The 23,161-nt window shown below is 40.2% G+C and overlaps 1 protein-coding gene across 1 annotated transcript; it reads right to left on the reverse strand.

Moving 5' to 3' along the window:
• Positions 1-976: 976 nt before the first annotated feature.
• Positions 977-23,161, reverse strand: LOC149317582 (potassium voltage-gated channel subfamily V member 1-like). Its single transcript, XM_089517856.1, has 4 exons — positions 23,050-23,161; positions 14,256-14,771; positions 10,589-11,115; positions 977-2,155 (listed from the first exon to the last, which is right to left on the reverse strand). Exons 2-4 carry the CDS (start codon positions 14,735-14,737, stop codon positions 1,644-1,646), a joined length of 1,521 nt encoding a protein of 506 aa, XP_089373982.1. The 5' UTR covers positions 14,738-14,771; positions 23,050-23,161; the 3' UTR covers positions 977-1,643.

A 23,161-nucleotide genomic window follows, 5' to 3' on the forward strand; every position in this document is an offset into this window, starting at 1 on the left:
CTGCCAGAACACATACTCATGGAATCCAGTTTTAAGGACTTTTGTAATTAAATTAGGGCTCCTTCCAGTTTCTGATCTATCTCTTCTGGAATTATTTTCCAGAAACAATAATGTTTTCTTTTTCTAGTTTCCAGTTCTTTCAACAGAAATCAGCTTAGTGCCAAAACAGCTGTACTTTGCTAGTGTAAACACCAAAATCCCAACATTAGATAGATGAAAAGGCAACTTGTAATTGCCTCTGTAAATAAGGGAGGCTCATGTAGTCTCAATTGTCTGTATGAAATGTCTGTTTGCTCTTCTGTGTTTCTATTTCATTTTTCAGTTCTTTGTTTATATTGCACAAGTTTTTTTTCAACTTATGTGACCTGAAAATCTCAGTTGTGACAAAGAATTTCAGAGACCCTGTGGTGCCCATAACAGAGTACATAAAAATATTTTCAAGCAGTTTTTTGTAAAAAAATAAATAAAAATTAAACACATTTATTTACTTTCTTCAAAAATAGCACCACCAGCTGCACCATCAGACTTTTTCTCTAGGAATATTTCTCAGCAAAAGGCAATTGATACTTGGTTGGATCCACAGTTGTACTCAGCCAAGTTCCACTTATGTTGGAAGAAGCAAGGCACATAGTTTGTGCCAAATCCTCCTCCCAGTACCAGAATATTGGAGACCCTTGCAGAACAGTGTTAGAGATTATAGAAAGGGCAGACTGCAGAGGAAGGGGTGAAAATCGCCTTCCTCCAGAAAAAAGTCTCTGTTGGATCTTGGCACTTTCCATGAATGGAAACTCTCCAGTTCACAGTACAGGCAGTCTGGATTTATCTCATTGCTTATAAAGTGGTGCATTTACTCCCCTAATATTCATTTCAAAGTCTGGCTGACTCTGGATTTTCTCTCTCAGTATGTCTCTCAGGTTTTTTTTATTGTTTAAGCTATATAAACTTCAATCCACTGCATACTTACTTGGGAGTTATGACCAAATTCTATGTCTGGTTCCTGCAAAGGAAATCCCACAGAGAGGATTCATATGGGCTGTATGGAAGTTACTATGGTATATGTCAGTACAGATCATGTAAAGAACTGGCTAGTGCTGATATATCACAGAAGCCATTAGCATGGTGAAAAGATTGACATAGCAATTTTAACTTGCTCTAGCTCTTTTTATAACTATGAAAATGTAATACAGAAGGACAGCAGCATTACAAACCTTCTAAGCCAGGTATCTATTATTTTACCCCCTTTTCATATTTTCAGGAAGATAGGCAGATTCTCCTAATTCCATTAAACTGCAACAATTTGAAACTCTTTCAAAATTCATAACAAAATGTAAGACAATTTTTCATTTTGTTAACACTTTATTTTTGCATATTGGAATGCACTTAAAATAATTATAGCCAAATATTTGAAGTCCTGTTCTAGCTGGACAGCTCTGCCAAGAACAGATAAGAAATTTGGAGTCAATGTTACCCTGAGTTTTTGTTTTCAGTGTGCCTTTGGCCTATGCTAGTTGTTATATACTTAGCAACTTGGAGAAGCAAATTTAAGCATATTAAAAGATTGTTAGCCTTATATTCAATGTTGTGCCCTCAAAGCTATCAGACAATTACAGACATATATTATAAAATATATATTTTTAAAAAATTCAAAACCAATATTCATCACCACCACTGCTCCTAGTACTCGTTCTCTCTCGGCCTTTCAGCCTCAATACATCCATGACACTTCGAGCATATACGTCTCGCAAGTTTATGCTAATATTAGAGTCACTGGACATATTCTTTGTCAGTTTCTTCAAGGCTTCCCGCTGCCGAAGAGCTGCTTCCTTTATCTTCAGTGTAAAGTAGCAGGCTGAAAAGCGGTCATTGATGATGGCTATTGGCAAAGCCAGGACAAGTATTCCTGATAAGATGCACATAAATGCAATTATTTTGCCAGATATTGTATCTGGTCTAATGTCTCCATAGCCAACTGTGGTCATGGAAGTTGTAGCCCACCACCAAGCACAGGGCACACTTGTGAATGTTGTACCAGGAATGCCTTGCTCAGCAAAATACTCCATTGTTGAAAAGATGGAGATGCCTACAGAGAGGAACAGCAGAAGCATCCCAACTTCTTCATAGCACTGTGCAATTGTCATTGCAAGAGACCGGAGACCTGGAACACAAGAGAGAATTTCAGTTTGTACTTATGCTCACTTACTGGTTTCCTTTGTGAGAGATTGACAGTTTTCTCTGAGATCCAGTATGGTTAAGTGATCAGAATGCAGGACTGAGGGGCTCAGGAGGTCCAGGTTTTAAACCCTATTGAGAGACATTAAACTCACTTGATGATCTTGGGAAAATCTCTTTCTCTCTGTCTGACCTACCTCTTATCACCATACATTTATTCATTTAGATTTTTAACCTGCCTTTCTTCTAAATGGGAGCCACAGTGGCTCATAACATGAATTAAAACAAATTTGTTTTTGTTGTGTCCTTTCAAGTCATTTTCATCTTTGGCAACCCTAACGTGACCCTATCCCAGGGCTTTCTTGGAATTGTTCAGAGGGTTTTTTTCTTTGTCTCCCTCTGAGGCTGAGAGGGTGTGACTGGCCCAAAGTCACCTAGTAGGTTTCAGTGGCAGAGCAGGGATTTGAAATCCTGTTCTCCAAAGTTCTAGTCCAATGCTCAAACCACTACACATGCTGCCTCCTGAATTTAAAATTAGCAATAAAAGTTTAAAATTAGTAATAAGTTTTTAAAAATTCATCAGAATAAGTGACCCGATTAAAACACAATACTTTAAAATATTATAAAATTATTTAGAACCATGACAAGAATAAGAAAATGCAGCACAGACCCCATTAAAGAACTTTCTTCGTAGCTGCTTAGCCATCAGATGTTTGTTACAATAACAAATCTTTTACTTGCTGGTGGAAGGCTAGCAGGGAGGAGGCCAACCTACTCTCTAGTGGCAGAGAGTTCCATAGTGTGGAAACAGTCAACAAGCAGGCTGTCTCCTAAGTCCTCACCAATTGTATCTGTGAAGATGGTAGTAGCAAGAAAAAGCTTTCATGGATCTTAAATTTTAGGCAGCTCATATAGAAGGATTCAGTTCTTGAGATAGGCTAGTCTGATCTGTGGAGGGGTTTATAAGTTATAACAGACACCTTGATTTGTGCCTGCAAACAAACCAGTAGCCAGTGAAGTTGTGATGACAAACCATTGTTGTTGTGGTAGTGTGCCTTCAAATAATTTCTAACATATGGCAGCCCTAAGGCAAACCTATCATGGGGTTGTCTTGGCAAGTTTCATCAGAAGGAGTTTGCCACTGCTATCCTCTGAGACAGAGTGTGTGATTTCCTCGAGGTTTCGATGGCTGAGCTGGGATTTGAGCCCTGATCTCAAGTGTTCTAGTCCAGTGCTCAAACTACTATGCCACACTGGACCCAAACAACAAAGAGTATGGCGAATGAAGAGAGTCATGGATGAGCACAAGGGAAAAAATTCAGAACAAGGAAGGACAGAAGGGTGTTGGTAGTGGCTTCATTGTATGTTATTTTCCCAACAAGCAGGGAGTGTGATGGATCTACCACTAATACAAAAGCAAACAAACTTGTCTTTTAGAATATGCTGTGCCTATCTGGCCAATTATTTTCTGAAAGTCTTCCTAGAAGGTAATTCCACAGATGTCTTAGGCAGCTTATTCTAGAGGTGAACTGCTTTTATTATTAATATGTTTACTGACATTATTAATAAAGTTCTATTTCTATGATGCTTTGTAGCCTTATCTTTCTTTCCTTCTCATTGAAGGAGGCATAAACTGCACGTTTTCAGAGAAAGTCCGTGCTAAGCAGGTATTTCTTTCTTAACCTGTACCTCCACCCATGTCTTGCCATCATGAAAAATGAAAATGAAATCACAGTGTTCTTAAATATCACATTGCACTACCAGTGGCCTTCAGACTGGCACTATGAATAAAGACCCAAATCATTTATAGGAGTTACATCTTTGTATGTGGATTTACATATGCAGGAATTAGAGCTGGTCAGTTTTGCAATACTCATATCTAGTAGAGGGTTCCTGTTACATTACAATGTAGCAGAGGTGTCAAAGTGCCTGATGCACATTGTAAACTGATGCGCATCAGTCCTGGTACACATTGGGAACTCTTGTAGGTGTCCTGATATGCATCCTTGTAATTCAGAAATGGCATTTCCTGGTACCTCTGCTGCCTAGCTAAGCTTATGTACAGTTACATTAAGCAAAAGGTGATATAAGATACTGGTGAGAATTTATAAGTAGGCTCAGCCCAAGACTTATTACCACTTGAGGCAAAGGAGCAGTTGGCAACTCTATCAATATAATAGAAACAAACCGACTAGTAATTGGATTTTGCTTCAATGCTGGAAACAAGACAAGGTTCTCCATCACACCTGAGGGCAGTAAACTAGTGTAGAGGTACTGGAGAGTCTTGGTTAATTGTTAAAGAGATAATTATTAAAATTAATATGAAATATTTAAAACAGAAAGTGTTCAAACATTCTTGAAAATATATCTTTTGAAACAATAAAGGATATTTTAAAATCCTTCTCAACACTTTGACACAAAGTATCTCCAAGTGTTTTCATTCACCTAATTGCAAATATCTGTATTTTAAGAAGGGAGCAGACCAAATTTAGAACGGAGAAGATAGGCAGAACCAGGACACAAAGTTTCAATCAATACAAGAAGCTTTCAGAAATCCAGAGTGCAATTTTTATGACACCACAAAAAATCAGTCCTTCCTTAATGGCTGAAGTAAAAACTCAGATGCAGTATCTTCATTAGCTGGGAGTCAACCAGCACTCAGTAAAATAGGACAGTTTCTTCCCATGTCTTGGATGCAGTACTTCAGCATAATCCACATTAGCATTTGCCCTTTTAAAGCAGCATCACACTGTTGGCTGTTTAATCTGTTGGTTTAGGCTCTGTCTTGAACACTACGGATGTCCTGAAGAACTGCTGCTTAGCCTGTAGCTTTCCCAGTTTTTACGTATGAGAGTTCTTGTCTGTGGCCAACAGATGATCTCTTGTGCTGACCTATATGTGCTGCACCTCAAACGTGAATTTATGCTTACATAGGACTACAGCCACACTCAATGTATAGCAACATTCAGATCAAAAAGCCCCCCAGAAAAGAAAGGGTACCCCTCTATTACTTTCTACTTCTCTTTATAGTTGCTTTTTGAACCAGTAACACAATTATAGTTAGGGAACAATAAAAAATATTTGAAAATATTTTAAAATTTAAAAAATGGATGAAAAACATGTTCCTCATTAGGAAACCATGATGAGAAGAATCATAGACTGATGAGGATCTTTTATAGTTTCGGACTTATTCTGCAAAATGGCACATATATATATTTCATAAAGAATAAGTCCTGAACTGCAAATTGTTTTTGAAAACTGAACCATTTTCAACAACCTCTCACAGTGGGAAGTAAATTCATAAAACTACTCATTGCTTTTCTAGAGAATGAAATTAGCAAAGAAGTACATAACATTGTGATTAGAGCACAATGTATTCTTAAATGAGTGAAACACAAAGGTAAGGAGGAGGGATACACGGTCTCCCTCTGTTCTGGATAATAGTCCACAATGCATCAAGAAGGAAAAAATGGAAGGACAAAAGTGTTTTGTTGAGTTCTTTATCAATACCTCTTTCCATAAATAGATTTCCCCTGACAGAACTGTATTATGCCTTAAGTATTCATGAATACATATCAGTCATTAAAGAAAATATCAGCTATCAGTGATGATACATGAATTTGCTGATGATGATGCACGTAACATGCTTCCACTCACCACTTGCCAACTCACCTAACATCAGTAAAAATTAATTCTAAGCAGCCAGGAAGAATGATTTCTCTCTTTGCTCCCACTGTCACCACTGATTTAAATTTCATTTCCTCATCTTCTTGTCTTTGTGCAAGATGAAATTAAGTAAAATTTAATGAAAAGACACTAAATGGAAGATTTCTGGAAATACATTAGAGCTACTGGTTGACTACTCATTTGTTAGGTAGATCGCTGGTTAACAGTTCACAGGTGCCAGCCACAGATGCTGGCGAAACGTCAGGAAGAAAATCTTCTAGAACATGACCACATAGTCCAAAAAAACCACAAAAAGCTATAGTTCACAGGTGGTCAAATTATAATTCATTAGTGGCAGCCAAAGGGAAGTCAATAGCTAGGACATTCTTTGTTTTGGAATCAGATATTTCAGAGTTTGGTTCAAGGAAACAGGCTGTAAACCCTGACAGAAAAAATAACTCCAAGTTGGAATGTGGAGAGAGAAAGCTGAGGTTTTACCTAAAATGGAGGGTACCATTTGGTGATAGGTTCAATTTGCTTTGTTAGGAGTCTTCTGCTTTATGGGAGTGGCTGCTTACCTCCATTTTAGCTCTGCTTAGATTTTCCTATTCTATTTTCCAGAAAAGGGAGCAAGTTGTTGCTCCAGTGGCCTTGAATCTTCAGAAAGTGGAAATTGGAGGAATGCAGATTTCAGCTAAATATTAGGCAAAATGTCCTAACAGCAAGGGGAACAGACTGCCTCATATGGTAGTCGGTGCACTTTCAATGGAGGCATATAAGCAGAGGCTGTATTGACATATCAGGGATGCTGTAGCTGTATCCCATACTGAGCAGCGAAGTAGACTGATGACTTCCAACAATAATGTATTACAAAGACACCTTAGGTCAGCAATGCTTTCTCATGCAGAAGAAATTGAATCTAGAAGTACTTCTCTGGAACTTTTTTCCAGTCAAGGAAGTGGAGGAATGTATAGTAATACATTAATCCAAGGCAACATTTTGAGTCCACCAGTGAAACATATTTGTACAACTATGCTTTTCCAATCAGAAAGTTTAATTGAATTCCTGAACAGAACAGAATGTATTCTCAATTTGCAAACTGTTGAGAATCGCTGATGCTCATACAGACACCCCCTCCAGGCAAATGTTTTCAAATGAGAGTCCTTTTTGTATTCAATAATAATAGAATGATGATACCAGGATAACCGCTCTGAAAGTGGCAGAAAACCAAAGTGGCTAATATAGCAGGAGAATGGAGATTAAAGATAGCAGGCGTAGGCAGAAGGAGTTTCTAACATATCTCATTTGATTCATCAACGTGAGGCCTGGAGCCAGTAGATGTATTGCTAACCTTTAATTCTGGACCATACCATTACAGGCCAACCAAATGACTGTCTGCTTTTCTACATGTTTTTCAAGTATATCCTTGTGGTCAAAATGTTAACTTTCAATGTATGAAAATGTTTTCTTTGCATGAAATACAACATACACACAGTCGTGTGTGTTAGAAGGGCAACAACTCTTTGCACTGAAGAGTCAAAAAGCCCCAGAGAGGGCTGTAGTAATAGAGTTAGACAGTCTGAATGACCCTAAGTGTCCTCAGTTCTTGTCTACATATCTCAGCCCTCCCATGATGGAAACCAATATTTTTAAGGATGTTTTCCACCTTCTCATTCACTGAGAATTCTCTGTCAGTTCTTCACTGGAATGTGTAAAGTAATGTGTAAATATATATGTTATGTAGACATACAGCTTCCAAGGTAATCTAAAGAGATCTTGTATGTGTACTGTTAGAAATTCTATGATAGTTTGACATTTCAGGAAAGGAAAGACAAATAAGATGATGAAATATAATTGACAGCTATGTAACAGCAGTCCATTATTATTGGCAAACAGTTATAGGGGATTTTGAGCCCTTTCACACTGCACAATTATAGTAACACTATGATTCCACTTTAAATGCCAAAGCTCCATCCTGTGGAATCCTGGGATGTGTATTCTATAGAACTAGTAGAGCTCTATGGTTGAAATTCTAAATCCCCCACCACCACCACCACTCAACTGGGAATCCTAGGACTCCATAGGATGAAACCATGACAATTGAAGTGAAGTGGAATAACCGTGATATAAACGTATAGTGTGGGTCCTTTGTGGCTCCTAAGACATGTAAAAATCTTTGCCAAAGAAGAATAGCAATGAAGGATAAGCATTATTGGAAGAGGTCATATCTGCCTTTAGCAACATTTCCATGCATTGCAAAGCTACAGAAGTGAGCATAACTCAGACCCTAAGGTACAGGGCAAAGATGAAACCCCATGGGCTTGACTGAACCCTCTGTGTAAAGAGTTCACCTGACAACATATGCTGAATTCACTTGTGAAAGGGTGGGGGGGAAGAACTGGGCAATCTTCAAATGAATCTGCTGGACTAAGTGATTACTGTATGTGCTCATGTATAAGTCTAGAAATTTTAGTCAAAAAATTGACCCAAAAAACCTAAGTCGACTTATCCACGAGTCAATGTATGTACTATACTTGAACTAATTTAAAAAGGTACCATTCCCTGGTGAAACTCAAGAGTGTATTCTGTTCTACTCTCTCATCCATCCAGGCTTTAGGATGAGCACAAACAGTTATGCCTGTTTTTGCATAACTTTTGTAAGTTCTTTGGCATCATTTCCCTTTTCTTCATCCCTTACATGCCCTTAGGTTTTGCCCCCAACTTATCCATGGGTCCATACTTTTGGCCCCCAAACCTGCCCTCAACTTATACATGGGGTCAACCTATACTTGAGTATATATGGTATATGGTTCTCTGGAGAATGCTGAGGATACTGGGGACAGCCAAAAAGACAAATAAATGTGTCCCTGAACAGATCGAGCCTAAAATCTCCTTGGAAGCCAAGCTGATCAAACTGAGGCTACTTTGGCCACATCATGAGAAGCCATGACACATTAGAAAAGACAATAATGCTAGGGGAAGTGGAGGGAAGTAGAAAGAGAAGAAGACTGCATGCTAGAAAGACTCAATTAGGAAAGTCAAAGGTATGAATTTACAGGAGGACAGAGCAGTGGAGGACAGGGAATCCTGGAGATGTCTTATCCACAAAGTTGCTTGCCATGAGATGGAATCGACTCAAGGGCAGTTAACAACAACAAATGGTTTTTCTAATGCTTATAAAAGAGCTATTAACTTCAATACAAAAACAGACATCAACAACAGGGCAATAACATTGCCTCCAATTGTCTTGGCTGTGCAGGGAGAGTTCAGATTAATATTCTGTTATCCTACCTTTTTAGCTTTTAAAATGCCCCAGTTTCTCTCTTCTCCTCTTATGTTATGCCATTGTTTACTTCAATTGCTGCAAACTGAGTTTAAATGTAAAAGTAGTTTGTACTAATTTAATTCAGCAGTGAGGAGAGGCGAGGGTCTAATCTTGCTCTTTCCATTAGGCTTAGTAAAAAGCAAACTGCCAGAGGCTCTCCTAGTGTATGTGTTCCTTCTCAATAACATCTATTGCCATCTTGACCACAATCTCATGTTGCTTGACCTCATGTATTTCAACCCTGCTTACATCTGTGAAATGTTGGGGGGTATGCAAGTAAGATAGAAGAGCAGGACAACCCAATTTAGGTTAGGTGCAATATCTTTGGAAATAATTGTTTTCATCACTGCATCCCACTCCAAATTTGGCACTGTGGGTAGAAACGCCTCTTCAGTCATCTCTTGTCCTTAAGGTTTGCTGCTAGGCCTTGTAGAAAGCTGGGATAAGGCATGTTGCATATCTTTGAGCTGTTCTGAACATTCAGCCAGCCAAAGGCTCATGAAGATACCAATTCTCTGGGGTTGTGCAAACCGCCCCTAAGGGGTGGCCTGCAGGTGCCTCCGTTTTCGCAGGATTGGGGCCACAGCAACTGCACACTGTGGCCCCAATCTAGCCTTTCCAGGGAGCAAAAAGTAGCCGCGAAAAGTCCCTTTTTTGTGCCCTGGAAAGGGTGCAATAGCTGTGGTGGTGTGACTTAACAGAGCTCCTTCGGTACTGCATTGTGTGGACGCAACACTGGAGGAGCACCGTATGCCATGCAGTGTGACGTGTGGCATCACGCCACCCTAGGGCAGATCTGGGGCATGCATCGTGTAGATGCTTCACACCAACTCCGTCCCCAACCTGGCCTTTAAGGCTAGTGTGTATAGGGGGTTTGTGAACATGCAACTTTTTTGAGGGCAACAGAACGTACCCATCTTTATTTTCATTGATTTGGGGATTATGTTGGGAAATGTGCACAGCCAATGTCTTGGCAACTTCAAAGTCCTGTTGGCTACTAAGAGCACCCCTATTTCATGGCCTCATGATCACCCGTCATTTTTTTTTAATGATGCTTCTCTTTTAACTTCCTTAAATCTTCAACTCCCTATTCTCTAAATTTTATCCAACCTTTCACATGTACATGGGTTGAAATTGTTTTAAACTATTATAACCTGTATTAATCTCTTTTAATTTATTAAACCTTTTAATGTGTTTTAGTAATTTAAAACAATGTTTATTATTTACATAGTTTTAAATCTGTCAGATTGGTTTTATTGTACGGTGCCCTCAGATCTCTAGATATTTATTTTATTTATTTGTACCTAACCTTTCTCCCATGATGGCTAATTATGACCCAAGGTGGATAGAGGGCATGATGCAAATAATTTAATAAAAGTAAACAAAACATTATTTCCCAAGAGGCTGCAACACACCATAAGGATTTACCTGTTGAATGCCTGCCCAGCTTCAACATGCGCAGACCTCTCAGCAGCCTCAGCACCTGAACAATGCGGCCCATGTTTTCCAGTTCTTGGGAGCTGTGTCTGCCACTCAAGCTCTCCACTATCAGTGTAATGTAGAAGGGCAAAATGGCCACCAAGTCTATGATGTTTGCTACCCTTCTAATGAAATGGCATTTATTCCATGCACAAAAGAAGCGAAGGGCAAACTCTCCTGTGAACCAGGCAATGCACACATATTCTAGGATCTCTAGGGAATGTTGAGGCAGCCAGCTTAGTTCCACTGAGATCAGGGCCATGTTGGCAATAGAGATAATGACAAAAGCCATGGAGATAGTGCCAAAAGTCCTGGCTGCTACGGAAGATCCAGGTTTTTCCAATGTTTCCCAAAGCTTGTGCCTAAAACGTGGACCTAGGCTCCCAGAGAAGTCCTCTTCCTCATTTTGGGTATCCAGTTCTTCAGCATCTTTCTTTATATCTAAGGATTCACTCAGTTCTTTCCGCCTGAAGTACCTGTGCAAGGCAGTCAATGACAACAAAAACTGTAAGTGAACATGCAGAAGAAATGGAAAAGACAGATAGCTGAATTGTGATGCTGTCACACCACAGACAAATTGGATAAAACACATAAAAGACTCAATTGCAATAGGCCCCACTATCCCTGACACACTATCCTGACACACATCCTATGCAAATGCACACATATCACACAAAATCCCAAGGGGCTACCATATTTTAGGGCTAGCTAGTTTCCTAAGCTAATAAGGGATAACCATATCTCAGTTTGCCAGTGGGACACCCTGTTACTTAGCAGCTTCCAAATGAATCCTGGGATCTCAGTATTTCAGTAGGTGGGTAGACTATGGTCCTGTACAGATGGGCCAAAAAGTACATACTCAGTACGTGCTAGGGTTGCCTAGGAGCATCCTTTTCAGACGCTCCTTAACCCTAGTACGTACTGAGTATGTCAAAATGGTGGCACCCTGTCTACATGGGCGCTGCCATTTTGACGTAACGGCCGTGTTGCGGTGCGGCCATTACATACTGACACCCTTTCAGCAGCACCAAAAGGAGCTCCAAAACAGAGCTCCTTTCACGTCACGTATTGCTGGTGCGGCCTTTACATGCACTCCCTTCCGCTGTGGGGAGTGTCCTTGGGGCATGTCTCCCAAGGACACCCCTTTCCAGGCCGCAGGGAAACAGCGTTCTGTCGCTTCCCCAAGGCCTGTAAAAGCGGCGGATCGGGGCCTCCGGGGCTGCCGCTGTCGCAGCTCAGGCCCCGATCTGTCGGGGAAAGGGGCAGTCTGTATCCCACCAATAATAGCATAGTCTATAGTTGTCTCTTATCCATTATAAGTGAATGATTTACATTGTTTTAATACTGTGAATAGTTTCATTCTATTTTAATGTTGACCTTTGTATGTTTTTACCAATATTTTTTTAAATTGTGAGCCACCTTGAGTCCCAGGTTTGGGGAAAAGGTGGGATGTAAATAATAGTGATGCTTATGTTTTTCCTTTCTGTGTGACTTTTTAATATTTTTTTAAAAAAAACTGATCAGCTATTCTTGTTAATTAGCTCAACACATGTTTTGGCTGAGGTTGTTCAGAGAGGTGGGCCTCTGCCCCATGACTGATGGGTTTTAGAGTCAAGTGTCAGCATCATGGCCAAATGTTGGCAGCTGTCTATTAGCATGCATGAATTTGTACTAGTGACCTACTTTTTGCATTAGTGGTCTGAAAAAGCATAAAGGCTACGAATGGGCTGGGGGAGTGAATTTTCCTGTTGCTAACCTGCTTGTACAATTATGATAGCTATTGGGTGGGGGGGAGGTGGAATCATGCTTGCAGAATTTGATTTTCTTTGTGTTTGTGCACTATATAAACCTTGGAAGTTAATTTTCCGTTGGCTTCTTCCTGAGAGGGGTGCAAACCAATACACATGCCCTATATTGCTAGCAAATGGGAATTTGATTGGTGGCTGAGGATAGTTTGGTGTGAATTAGCTTGGGAACCCAGTTTTACAATTAGCTGTGTGGGAATTTTGGTTCCCACCTAGGAAATAGCTAGAATGCTTGTCTGCTGTGTAGCATCTGCTGCATCATTTACCACCAATAAAGGTTATTATGTAGCAATAACATGCGTCAGTGTTCTGCATCAAAGGAACTCTTGGAAAGGCCTTGACCTTCACCCAGTTATGGCTTGAAACAGGCTACCTCCTAACCCTTCTGAAGGAGCAGATGTATAGACTGAGAACAATCATGGATATACATATGCCACTGGAAATCTAGGTTTACTTTGTAGCTCATGGTTCTTAGACCAGACCTCAGTTGGTCCACCAGCTCTGCCTTTTCTAGGACAGGAATAACTTGGTCACAGCTGCTCATACACTGGGAACTTCCCATCTAATCTATTGCAAAGTGCTTTATGCAGGGCTGCCTCTGAAGATGATATGGAACATGTGAAGTATGTGTTAAGGAGAGTGGTGGCAGCACTACATAGAAAATCTAAGACAATGATTTTACAGGAACTCGCTGCCAATATGCTTCAGGCCTGTGTTTGTGGTGCTGGTGATGATAGTTAAAGCCCTTAACACTTGATATTTTAAGGAGTGCTTCTCCTTATATAACAATACATTATGTGAAGACATAAAAAATGGCCTTCTGTGCTGTGGCTCTACTGCTATGGAATACGCTCCCCTTAGAGACGTTGCTAGTGCACATGTTGGCTTCATTTCAGAGCCAAGTTAAAATGCAGCTCTTTTTACAAAGAAGCTAAGTGATCTTTGGCCCTGTACAGACAGGCCAAAATAAAGCTGCTTTGGGTCACTTTGGAGGTATGCTGTTTAAATGATGCATGCGTCCTAAGAATCTGGAAGCCACACCAAAGCTACATTCCAGTCCTTAGGACTGGAGCATGGCTTTGGCACAGCTTCCGGACTCTTAGGACACATGCAACATTTAAATAGCATACCTCCAAAGTGACCCAAAGCAGCTTTGTTGTGGCCTGTCTGTACGGGCCCATAGCTAGATTTGCTGTGGATCTTTTTATGTGTATACTTTGTACCTTGCTTTAAATTGTATTGATTGTACCTTTCACGCATGTTATTGAATATGAAGTTGGCTATAAATATTTAAATAACTAAATAAACTGCTTTGCTTTGTGCTGATACGGTGCTGAATTTTTCTGATGGCTCTTCATTGTATTTTGCAGTTTTTTTCATTGTGGGTTAATGTTGTTGTTGTAAACTGCTTTGAGTTTCTATTTGAAATCAACAAAGCTGTGAAAGTTTTACAAATAAATATGCTAAAATATATGAGCAATATAAAACCAGGACACAGTGTTGTCATACTGGGAAAGGGACAACGTTCACCCCTTTCTTGCAAGAGGATGGCCACCACCAGTAAAATACATATTCAGACCTGTAATAGTTTGACTCATAGTATGAACCTCCAAGAGCCTAGGTTTTAATCTACACAACTTTCATCTGTTTTTTTTTTAAAAAGAAGGGAATATATAATAAAGAAAGACAATATTTCTGTGCAGAGGGCCTTCCTCTCACCCCTGATTGAAAAGAGTTCCCAAGACACCTTGATTCATGGTAATTTTAAAATACCCCACTGGATTATTGCCTACTGTTAAAAAAGGGCCCACCTGTCCCTGCAGCAAGAGTCAATGCTGAGCTCATCCAGTCCCCAGTATTGTATCTCCTGCAGGAAGGAAAGTGCACAAAGCTGATCCATCACATGTAGCCGTCCAGTCTGGTAATAATTATGGATGTAGCTAAATGCTTGAGAGCTTCGGTCAAAGAAATACTCATTCTCCATCAAGTTGGCATCATCACAAAGGTCCAAGAGGCTGGAGGCAACATCCTGGGTAGCTGAAACAACCACTGCCAACTTGCCCAGGCGAGTATTGGGATAGCAGCATAACTTTTTCTGGGACAGTACAAAGCGGGCCCCTCCAACGTTGATGTTGATGCAGTCCAGAGATGGGGCTACCTGTGGCAGCAAGGATCCTGGCGCTTCCTCACTACAGAAGACACTGGACTCAAAAGATCCCAAAGATGTGCTCTCATCCAGTTCCTCTCCAGATGGCCCTGAAGAAAGGGACATGCAGCAAGGTGGTGACTTCATCCTTCAGCTATCAGCAGGAACCGTCTCCTTTCTCCTAGGGAAATAGCTCATATTAAATTTGAAAAGTAAGTCTGGGGCAATGCAATAACTAACTAAGCGTTAGGGATTCATTATTTTCCCTTAATATTCCAAGAAGTAGACCTATCTTTCCTTATCAATGCATTGTGCATGTGTGAAACTACTATGTTCAGGATCATAAGTTCAGGATCATGAGAACTGTTTTTTGTTTTGCTTTTAAATGTGGGAAGATTTCTAGCCACTGTGATCATGAGACTAAGACACACAGGAGAGTTGGATTTTCAGATTCTTAGGGAAAGGGTGGGAATTATGTGACCAGAGGTTGCTGAACTGATCTCTCAGCAGCTCTAATACAACAGCCAATGAATAATGAGGAATGCTGAACATTGCAGCTCAACAACATCTGAAGATGTTTTGGTAGAGATGGTATGGTTCTTATTTGTTGAAGCAGGGAATTTGGCAACTCTGGATGTTTTGACACCAACCTCCCCAAACCCCAACTAGTATGATCATGTATTTTTACTCACATAGTAAAGGTAGGCCATCCATACAGATTAGAACATTGAACAGCAAGTCTAGACATGTGGCCCTTCAGATGTTTTCTGCTTACAGCTCCCTGCATCACTAGTTAGTGTAGCTGGTAGTGTAGGATTTTGGGACTTGCAATTCAAAAACAACTAGGCCACGTTTCCCATCCCTGCCCTAAATTAAATTATCAAATAAACCCACTTTCACTAGCTTTAGGAGAAAAACCCCTCCCTTTTTCTCTGCATGTTTTTTTTAACCTCTACTTACCTTTTTAATATTACTGATTCATTCACTTTTCTGCCACTAAATTCTGTACCCATCCATATTTTATGCCCTAAAGTGGCTTGATGTCACCTGTAAGGACTGGTGGCTCCCATGTCAGTAGAACAGTGAATCCATTATTGATTTGGGCTAGCTTGAAAGGAACTATACAAAGTTCTGAACTCATTTAGGAGCAGGATTCAGCAGCTTTGAAAACTCATTTTAAAGCCTGGGTTAAAACCTGGAGTGGATTCACAACCCAACTGAAATGGCAGCAAAATTCTTAATATAATTTCTTTACATTTTCACAACCAACCTTGTAGGATAGGCCAGGGTGACATATACTTATAGATCTCAATCCAGCTATCCTCTATTCTAAATGCAGCATTCCACCCAGTTTTCACACTATGAATCATTCTAGCAAAGTTCCATTCTTTGGTGACTACTTCTCTACCCATCTTGATGGGTTAGGTAACAGGTTAGGTGGGTTGCCTTACCCACCTTTTGAGCCAATTCTCCTGATCATTCTTCTGAGTCAAAGGCTGCATCCACATTGAAAAAAATAATCCTGTTTGACAGCTCCTTAACTATCATGGCTGAATGCTATGAAATTCCAGGAACTGTAGCTTTATGAAACATTTAGCCTTCTCTGTCAGAGGGCTCAAGTCCCACAACAAACTACAACTCCTAGAATTCCACAGCATTGATCCATGGCAGTTAAAGTGGTGTCAAACTGGATTTTTTCTTCAGTGAGGATGCAGCCAAAGACAGTTCTTGGGAAATGCTTGTTTAGAAGATATTTTAATGTTTTGTGAGCCACTTTGATTGTCTTGTCACAGAAAAGCAGGATAAAAATAAAAGTTTTAGTATTTTTTATTTAGAAGTACAGCAAGAGGGTGAAGTTATGCACCATGGCATTTAGCGAAGTTCATTAACTAGAGCCAAGCCATATCTGCTGATCTCCGTCTGAACTATTTCATGTGATTAAACAAACAAATAACAGTTTTTAACTGCTAGTTCTCTCTCTCTCTCTCTCTCTCTCTCCTTTAGGTTGCCTGTCAACTTATGCTGACCCCATTAACAGGATTGTCATAGGCAAGGAATACTCAGAGGTGCTTTTGCCAGTTTCTGCTTCTGAAATATAGTTTACATCAGTTGATATTCCTTGGTGGTCTCCCATCAAAGTATTAACCAGGGCTGACCATGATTAGCTTCCAAGATCAGATAGAATCTGATGCCTTTAGGTTATTTAGTATTGGCATATTATTAAAACAATAGCATTCTTTATTACTCTAGCTACAAGTTTGTTATGTTTTCTCTTTACCATTGATTCAACATCCTTTTAAACATAATATAACATTTTGGCTGAAATCCCATGCACAATTACCTGGGGGTATGTCCCACTGAACAAAATATCATTTGTTGTTGTGTGCCTTCAAGCTATTTTTGCCTTATGGTGACCTGAAGGTGAACCTATCATGGGGGTTTCTTGGCAAGATTTGTCCATTGCTATCCTCTGAGGGTGAGAGCATGTGACTTGCCCAAGGTCACCCAGTGGGTTTCATGGCCAAGCAGGGAACTGAACCCTGGTCTCCAGAGGTGTAGTCCAGCACTCAAACCACTACACCATAAACACATATAGACTTGTGCTATTAATATGCACTGATCCAGCAAGGAACAAGAGCTTCCACTTACATTAATACTTCAAAAATGGCTTACTGTATCAATGTTAGTCAGTCCCTCACATTCTGTGTCAAGTTGTGTCTTTTGTAAATTTCAAGAAACTTCTTTATTTTTAAAAAATGTTTCATACCACAGTGTAACAGTAGATACAGAAGTATGTAGAGCAATCTTGTAGCACCTTTGAGACTAACTGAAAGAAAGAAGTTGGCAGTGTGAGCTTTCATAGACTTCAGTCTACTTCTTCAGATGATTTTCGTGGAGTGGAAGCCAGGGACAGACATATATATGCCAAAGGTATGTGGGAATGTTGATTCAAATTCAAAATCCTTTGGGCATGGAAATGCTGACAAGTCCAATTTTAACAATGGCCATTTGTGGACAAAGACATAGCCATTGGATATGAAAAAGAGATGGCAAGACCACTCTGGCCTTGGAAACTAGCCCACAGGTGAGGAGAATAGATGAGTGTAAGATGCACCCATGAAGATGGGGTCAGATTGTGTTGAAACATGTGTAGTGAGCTAGGAAGTCATTGTCTCTGTCCAGTCCATTGCTGAGGGACTGTAGTTTGGATGAATCCCAATTCTGCAGTTTCTCTTTCTAATCTATGCCCAGGGTATTCCATGTCAGACCTCAGAACAGTGGTCCTTGAACGAAAGAACTACAAAGGTAGATTGGGCTCACCTGTTCTCCTCACCTGTGGGCTAATTTCCAAGGCCATGCTCCATTGTTGTTGGCAAGCTTGAGGTTATTTAATGAAGCAAAGCCCATAGTAACATTTGGGACCCACTTTGTTAAGTACTGACAGTACCTTCCAAACAAACACAATAAAAAAATCATTTCTGTAATTTTTCTTTTTTTTGGGGGGGGGGGCTTTAATATGCATACTATGAACAAGTTTTGATCAAACGTGATATTTAGAGATGATATCCTTTTGTGCAAGTTGGCGAATGATCCACAAACTGGAGCATTTTTAGAAAATTGCTGGGTTTGGCTCATTTTCCATGGAAGATGATGTGAAACAAATTGTAAGGATTTTAGGTGCTATTGGTCAAAACCTTTGTTTTGTTCTTATTGTAAATTAAATTGTTAGCACCAGCACAGGCAACACCAGGTCCATTTCTTAACAATTAATAATACACATTTTTATCAAGATGCCCCTTGATCAGTTTATGATTACATTATATGCAAAACATAGAGACCAGCAAATTTACATAAAAAAAGGGTTTCAAAAAGTTCTGCTTAATAACTGAAATGTAGAGACTACACAACTCATATGAGGAAATTACATACTTGTGTGTGTGTTGTGCCTTTGTGTCACCCATCAACTTATGGCAACTGGATGAATTTTATTGGATTTTGTCAGGCAAGGAATACTCAGAGGTATTTTTGCCAATTCCTTCCCTGAAATAAAGCCCACAGCACCTGTTGTTCATCCAAGTACTAACCAAGGATGAATCTGCTTAACATCTGAGATAATACAGCATCTGATGCCTTTAGGGTATTTGATAACTGATGTAGAAATTACAATAACATCCACAGTTCACAAAACAGTGATAGCTTTAATGGGTCAACCAAAATGCATAAAATAAAACCTTTCCGGTAACATGGTTCCCATTTATTTCCTATGTAAATCAAATTAATGAGGAAAGAAGTCATATTCTATTGACCTATGATTCTGTTTGGAAAGGATTAACCCAATAGAAAAAATAATTGCAGGGAAATTTACTTTGTATTTCAAGATCAGGATAACATAACTCATGCCCTATGTTCTACGTAAGCATTTGCCAATGCTTTTCTGCTGTTGATCTACATTTGTCCTGTTAATTTCTGGGTTTTTTAATGAATAAAAGTTAAATGCATAAAATACAGCTTGCAAACTTTCAAAGTTTTGAAAGCTTGCAACTTGTATTTTATGCATTTTGCTTCATCCAAGAAAAGTATCGCTTTTGGGGATTTTTGGTGTAATTGTACTTTGCTACATGGCCAACATGGCTATTCTTAGATATGTTTAGTGTAGAGCCTGCATATGGTTTGGGAAAGGTAACAAGCAAACCAGGGTGTTTTCAAGCGGACAGCTCCTACAAGTGGCATGTGATTGGATCTATGGAGCTTTCCCATCTTTCCCTGCTTATTAGATTTTTTCAACAGGCAAGAAAAAGAAAAAAGGGAGAAAATAAGTGGTGGGGAAAGTTGGAAGTTACAACCTGAGGACTACCATATCTGAATTCCCTGGATGATTCTGTAAATGAGGCTGGGCAACTCTACCATAGAAATCATGTATAAAAAAACCTAAAAGGGTCTTCTTCCTGAACCCTGAATTACATTTTGAGAAAAAGGCAAGGTATAAATATAATAAATAATTAAACCCCCAAGGCAGAGGTTAATGTTGATCCACTGACACCAAAATACTGAGTGCACAGAAGTTGTTAAAAGACTGGGAAAAGGTCTTGCTATATATGGCTAAAATATGGGGTTAGATAGCAACAGTGGGAATAGAATCAATTGAATATTAATTTCTCTTCTTTTCTTTTAAAGATCTACACCTCTCTCTCTGTCGGGACTTAATGGAGTAGGAAATGAAGGGTAAATATTACCAAATTTTGAAAGAAAATTTATTTTTAGAGTGTACAAATTCAAGGTCATAAATATGATATATAACAAAACAAGCAAAACCTCAGAGAACAAGCAATTCAAGGAAGTAATGGATGTGGAATGAGTGCTAGCTATGTTTATGTTATGTTGTTATGTTGTCTGTAATATTAAGTATATGAGTGTGTATAAGTAAGTAAGGAGACATTGTACTATTTGTTTTAATACTTTTTATTTGTATAAAATCCAATAAACAGAATTGTTTAAAAAAAATACTGAGTGTACTTACTCCAAAGGAAATTCTAACACTTTCAGTGAAACATCCCCTCCCAAGGCTGCATTCACACGGCAGAAATAATTCGGTTTGACACCACTTTAACTGCAATGGCTCAATGCCATGGAATTCTGGGAATGGTAGTTTGTTGTGGCACCAGAACGCTCCATTATATCTGTAGTGTGGATGTGTGTGTCCTGGATTTCTGTTCAAGGTTGTGTGCCTTCAAGTTGCAACCAACATCTAAAAATAAAAGCAAAGAAAAGCCAGTACCGTAACCTGATTTTTAAATGGATTTTGATAATCCTCATTAAAAAAAGCTGGTAAATTAGCATAGAGTGTGAAATGCTAAGGATATACCCATCTGCCATTCTGTGCACTTGCTTGAAAGTAAGAAAGTGTGATATACTTCCAACTAAGCATGGTGTAGTGGTTTGAGTGTTGGGCTATGACTCTTGGGACCAGGGTTCAAATCCAGCTAAACTCATTGGGTGATTTTGGGCAAGTCACACTCTCTCAGCCTCACATGGCAGCAACAGCAAACCTCCTCTGAACAAATCTTGCCAAGAAAACCCCACGATAGGTTCACCTTCAGGTCACCACAAGTCAGAAATGGCTTGAAGGCACACAACAACAACCACACCCAAGTAGTTTAAGTGTTGAGCTGAGACTCTGGAAAGCAGGGTTGGCTTCCCCGCTAGACAGGGACCTTGGACGAGTCACACACTCTCAGCCTTTTAGAATTGCTGTAAGTTGGGAAGGGCATGAAGGCACACCACCACCACCAAGTGGTTTATGAACTGCGACTCTGGAGATCAGGGTTGGCATCCCCACTAGGCTGGAAAATCCACTGGGTGACCTTGGGTGAATCACATGGTCTCAGACTTTTAAGTCGGAAAGGAAGGCACACAACCTGCCTTTCCATGCCACCAAATGAATCTGAGGAAGTTGATTTAAGGTCCTGCAGAAATAATCCTGTTTGACACCTCCTTAACTACCATGGCTGAATGCTATGAAATTCTGGGAACTGTAGTTTTATGAAACTTTTAACCTTCTCTCTCAGAGTGTTCTGGTGCCACATTAAACTACAAATCCCAAGGATTTCCCGGCATTGAGCCAGGGCAGCTAAAGCGGTCTCAAAGTGGATAATTTCTGCAGGGTGTTTTGGCCCTTAAGTTGACTTCCTCAGATGCATTTACTGGAGTGGAAAAGCAAGTTGTTTCTGCAGTGTATTTTGGATCTTTAGTCTTGGAAAGCTCATGCTGCCAACTTCTTTCTTTCAGCTGGTCTCAAAGGGGCGACAAGATCTCTCTCCAACAACAAGATGCAGAGGGATGAAATCCTGATAAGGTTTGTCACCATAAGTCGGAAACAACTTGAAGGCACACAACCACAACAGAAATGTTGTGTAATGGTTTGAGCATTGGGCTACGACTCTGGAGATCAGGGTCGGCCGTGAAAAGCCCCTGGGTGATCTTGGGCAAGTCACACTCTCTCAGCCTCACAAATCATATCCAGGGGTAGCCTAGACCATGTAACAAAGAGTACAATCACATCTCAAATCCACAAAACTGTGATACCTTTCTCCAACCAAATGCAAGATGCAAGCTTTCGAAGCTCCACTGGCTTCTTCAGCAGCCTCAGGAAAAAAGGGGGGGACCACAACCACCCCATGACAGGGTTGCCCTGGGCTGGAAACAGCTTGAAGCCACACAACCACAACCACAACTACCCCAAGTGGTTTAAGCGTTGAAAGGCGACTCTGGAGATCAGGGCTGGCTTCCCCACTAAGCTTCTCCTTGGGCAAGTCACACACTCTCAGCCTTTTCGGATTGCCACAAGTCGGAATGGGCTTGAAGGCACACAACAGCATTGCATGCAGGATAAAAACAAAAGAGGGCATATCTATATCTATATATCTCGGAGTTGGTTCTGTGGAGTGAGTGTGAGTGTGAATGCACACACTCCACGGAAACAACCCCGAAATACTGTGTGTATAAACACACACACAGACACTTCATAGAACCAACTCCGATACATATACAGTGTGTGTGTGTGTGTGTGTGTGTGTGTGTATGTATACACACACACACAAACATATATATAGGATAAACACACACACACACACAAATACACACATTCCTTAGAACCAAGTCCAATATATATATGTGTGTGTATATATACACACACACATACACTCCATAGAAACAACTCCAATATTTGTCTATCTTTAAACATACACACAGAGAGTCATCACACACCATAGAACCAACTCCGATTATATCTATCGTATCTATCTTTACAAACACACACACCCCATAGAACCAACTCCGATATACTCTGTGTGTATGTGTATGTGTATGTGTATATATGTATATACACACACATATAAACATACACACAAATAAACACATTCCATAGGAACCAACTCCGAGATACACACACCCACACACACCCACACCCCCCCCCATAGAACCAACTCCGATATCTACCTATCTTTAAACTCTCTCTCTCTCTCTCACACACACACACAGACATCACACTCCATAGAACCAACTCCAGTATACTCTGTGTGTGTAAACGCACACACATTCCACAGAACCAATTCGGATTCTATCTATTTTCACACACACACACACACACACTCCGTAGAACCAACTCCCATATCTGTCTGTCTGTCTGTCTTTAAGGACACACACACTTCATAAAACTAACTCCGATTGTATCTGTCTGTCTGTCTGTCTATCTTTACAGACACACACACTCCATAGAACCAACTTATATCTATCCTATCTCTCATCTATCTGTCTTTCCACGCACTCCATAGAACCAGCCTCGTTCGTCTAATAAAATGAGGGGGAGAGAGAGAGAAGAAGAAGAAAGAGGGCCGGGAGGGTGCGAGCGATGTCTCTGTTGGAAGATGCCCCTAGAGGACCAAGGGCACCGCTGAGCTTACCTGCCTTCCCTCCTGCCACTTTGGACACATCTGGGCAGCAGCTGGAGCTCCTTCTGCCAGCCCAGTCCCTGCTTTTTTTGGCTGACAGCAGGGACTGCCGCCAAACCCTTCC

This window comes from Sceloporus occidentalis, unplaced genomic scaffold (genome assembly GCF_023333645.1).
Source record: "Sceloporus occidentalis isolate IW3139 unplaced genomic scaffold, rSceOcc1.0.p SCAF_3, whole genome shotgun sequence".
Taxonomy (NCBI): Eukaryota; Metazoa; Chordata; class Lepidosauria; order Squamata; family Phrynosomatidae; genus Sceloporus; species Sceloporus occidentalis.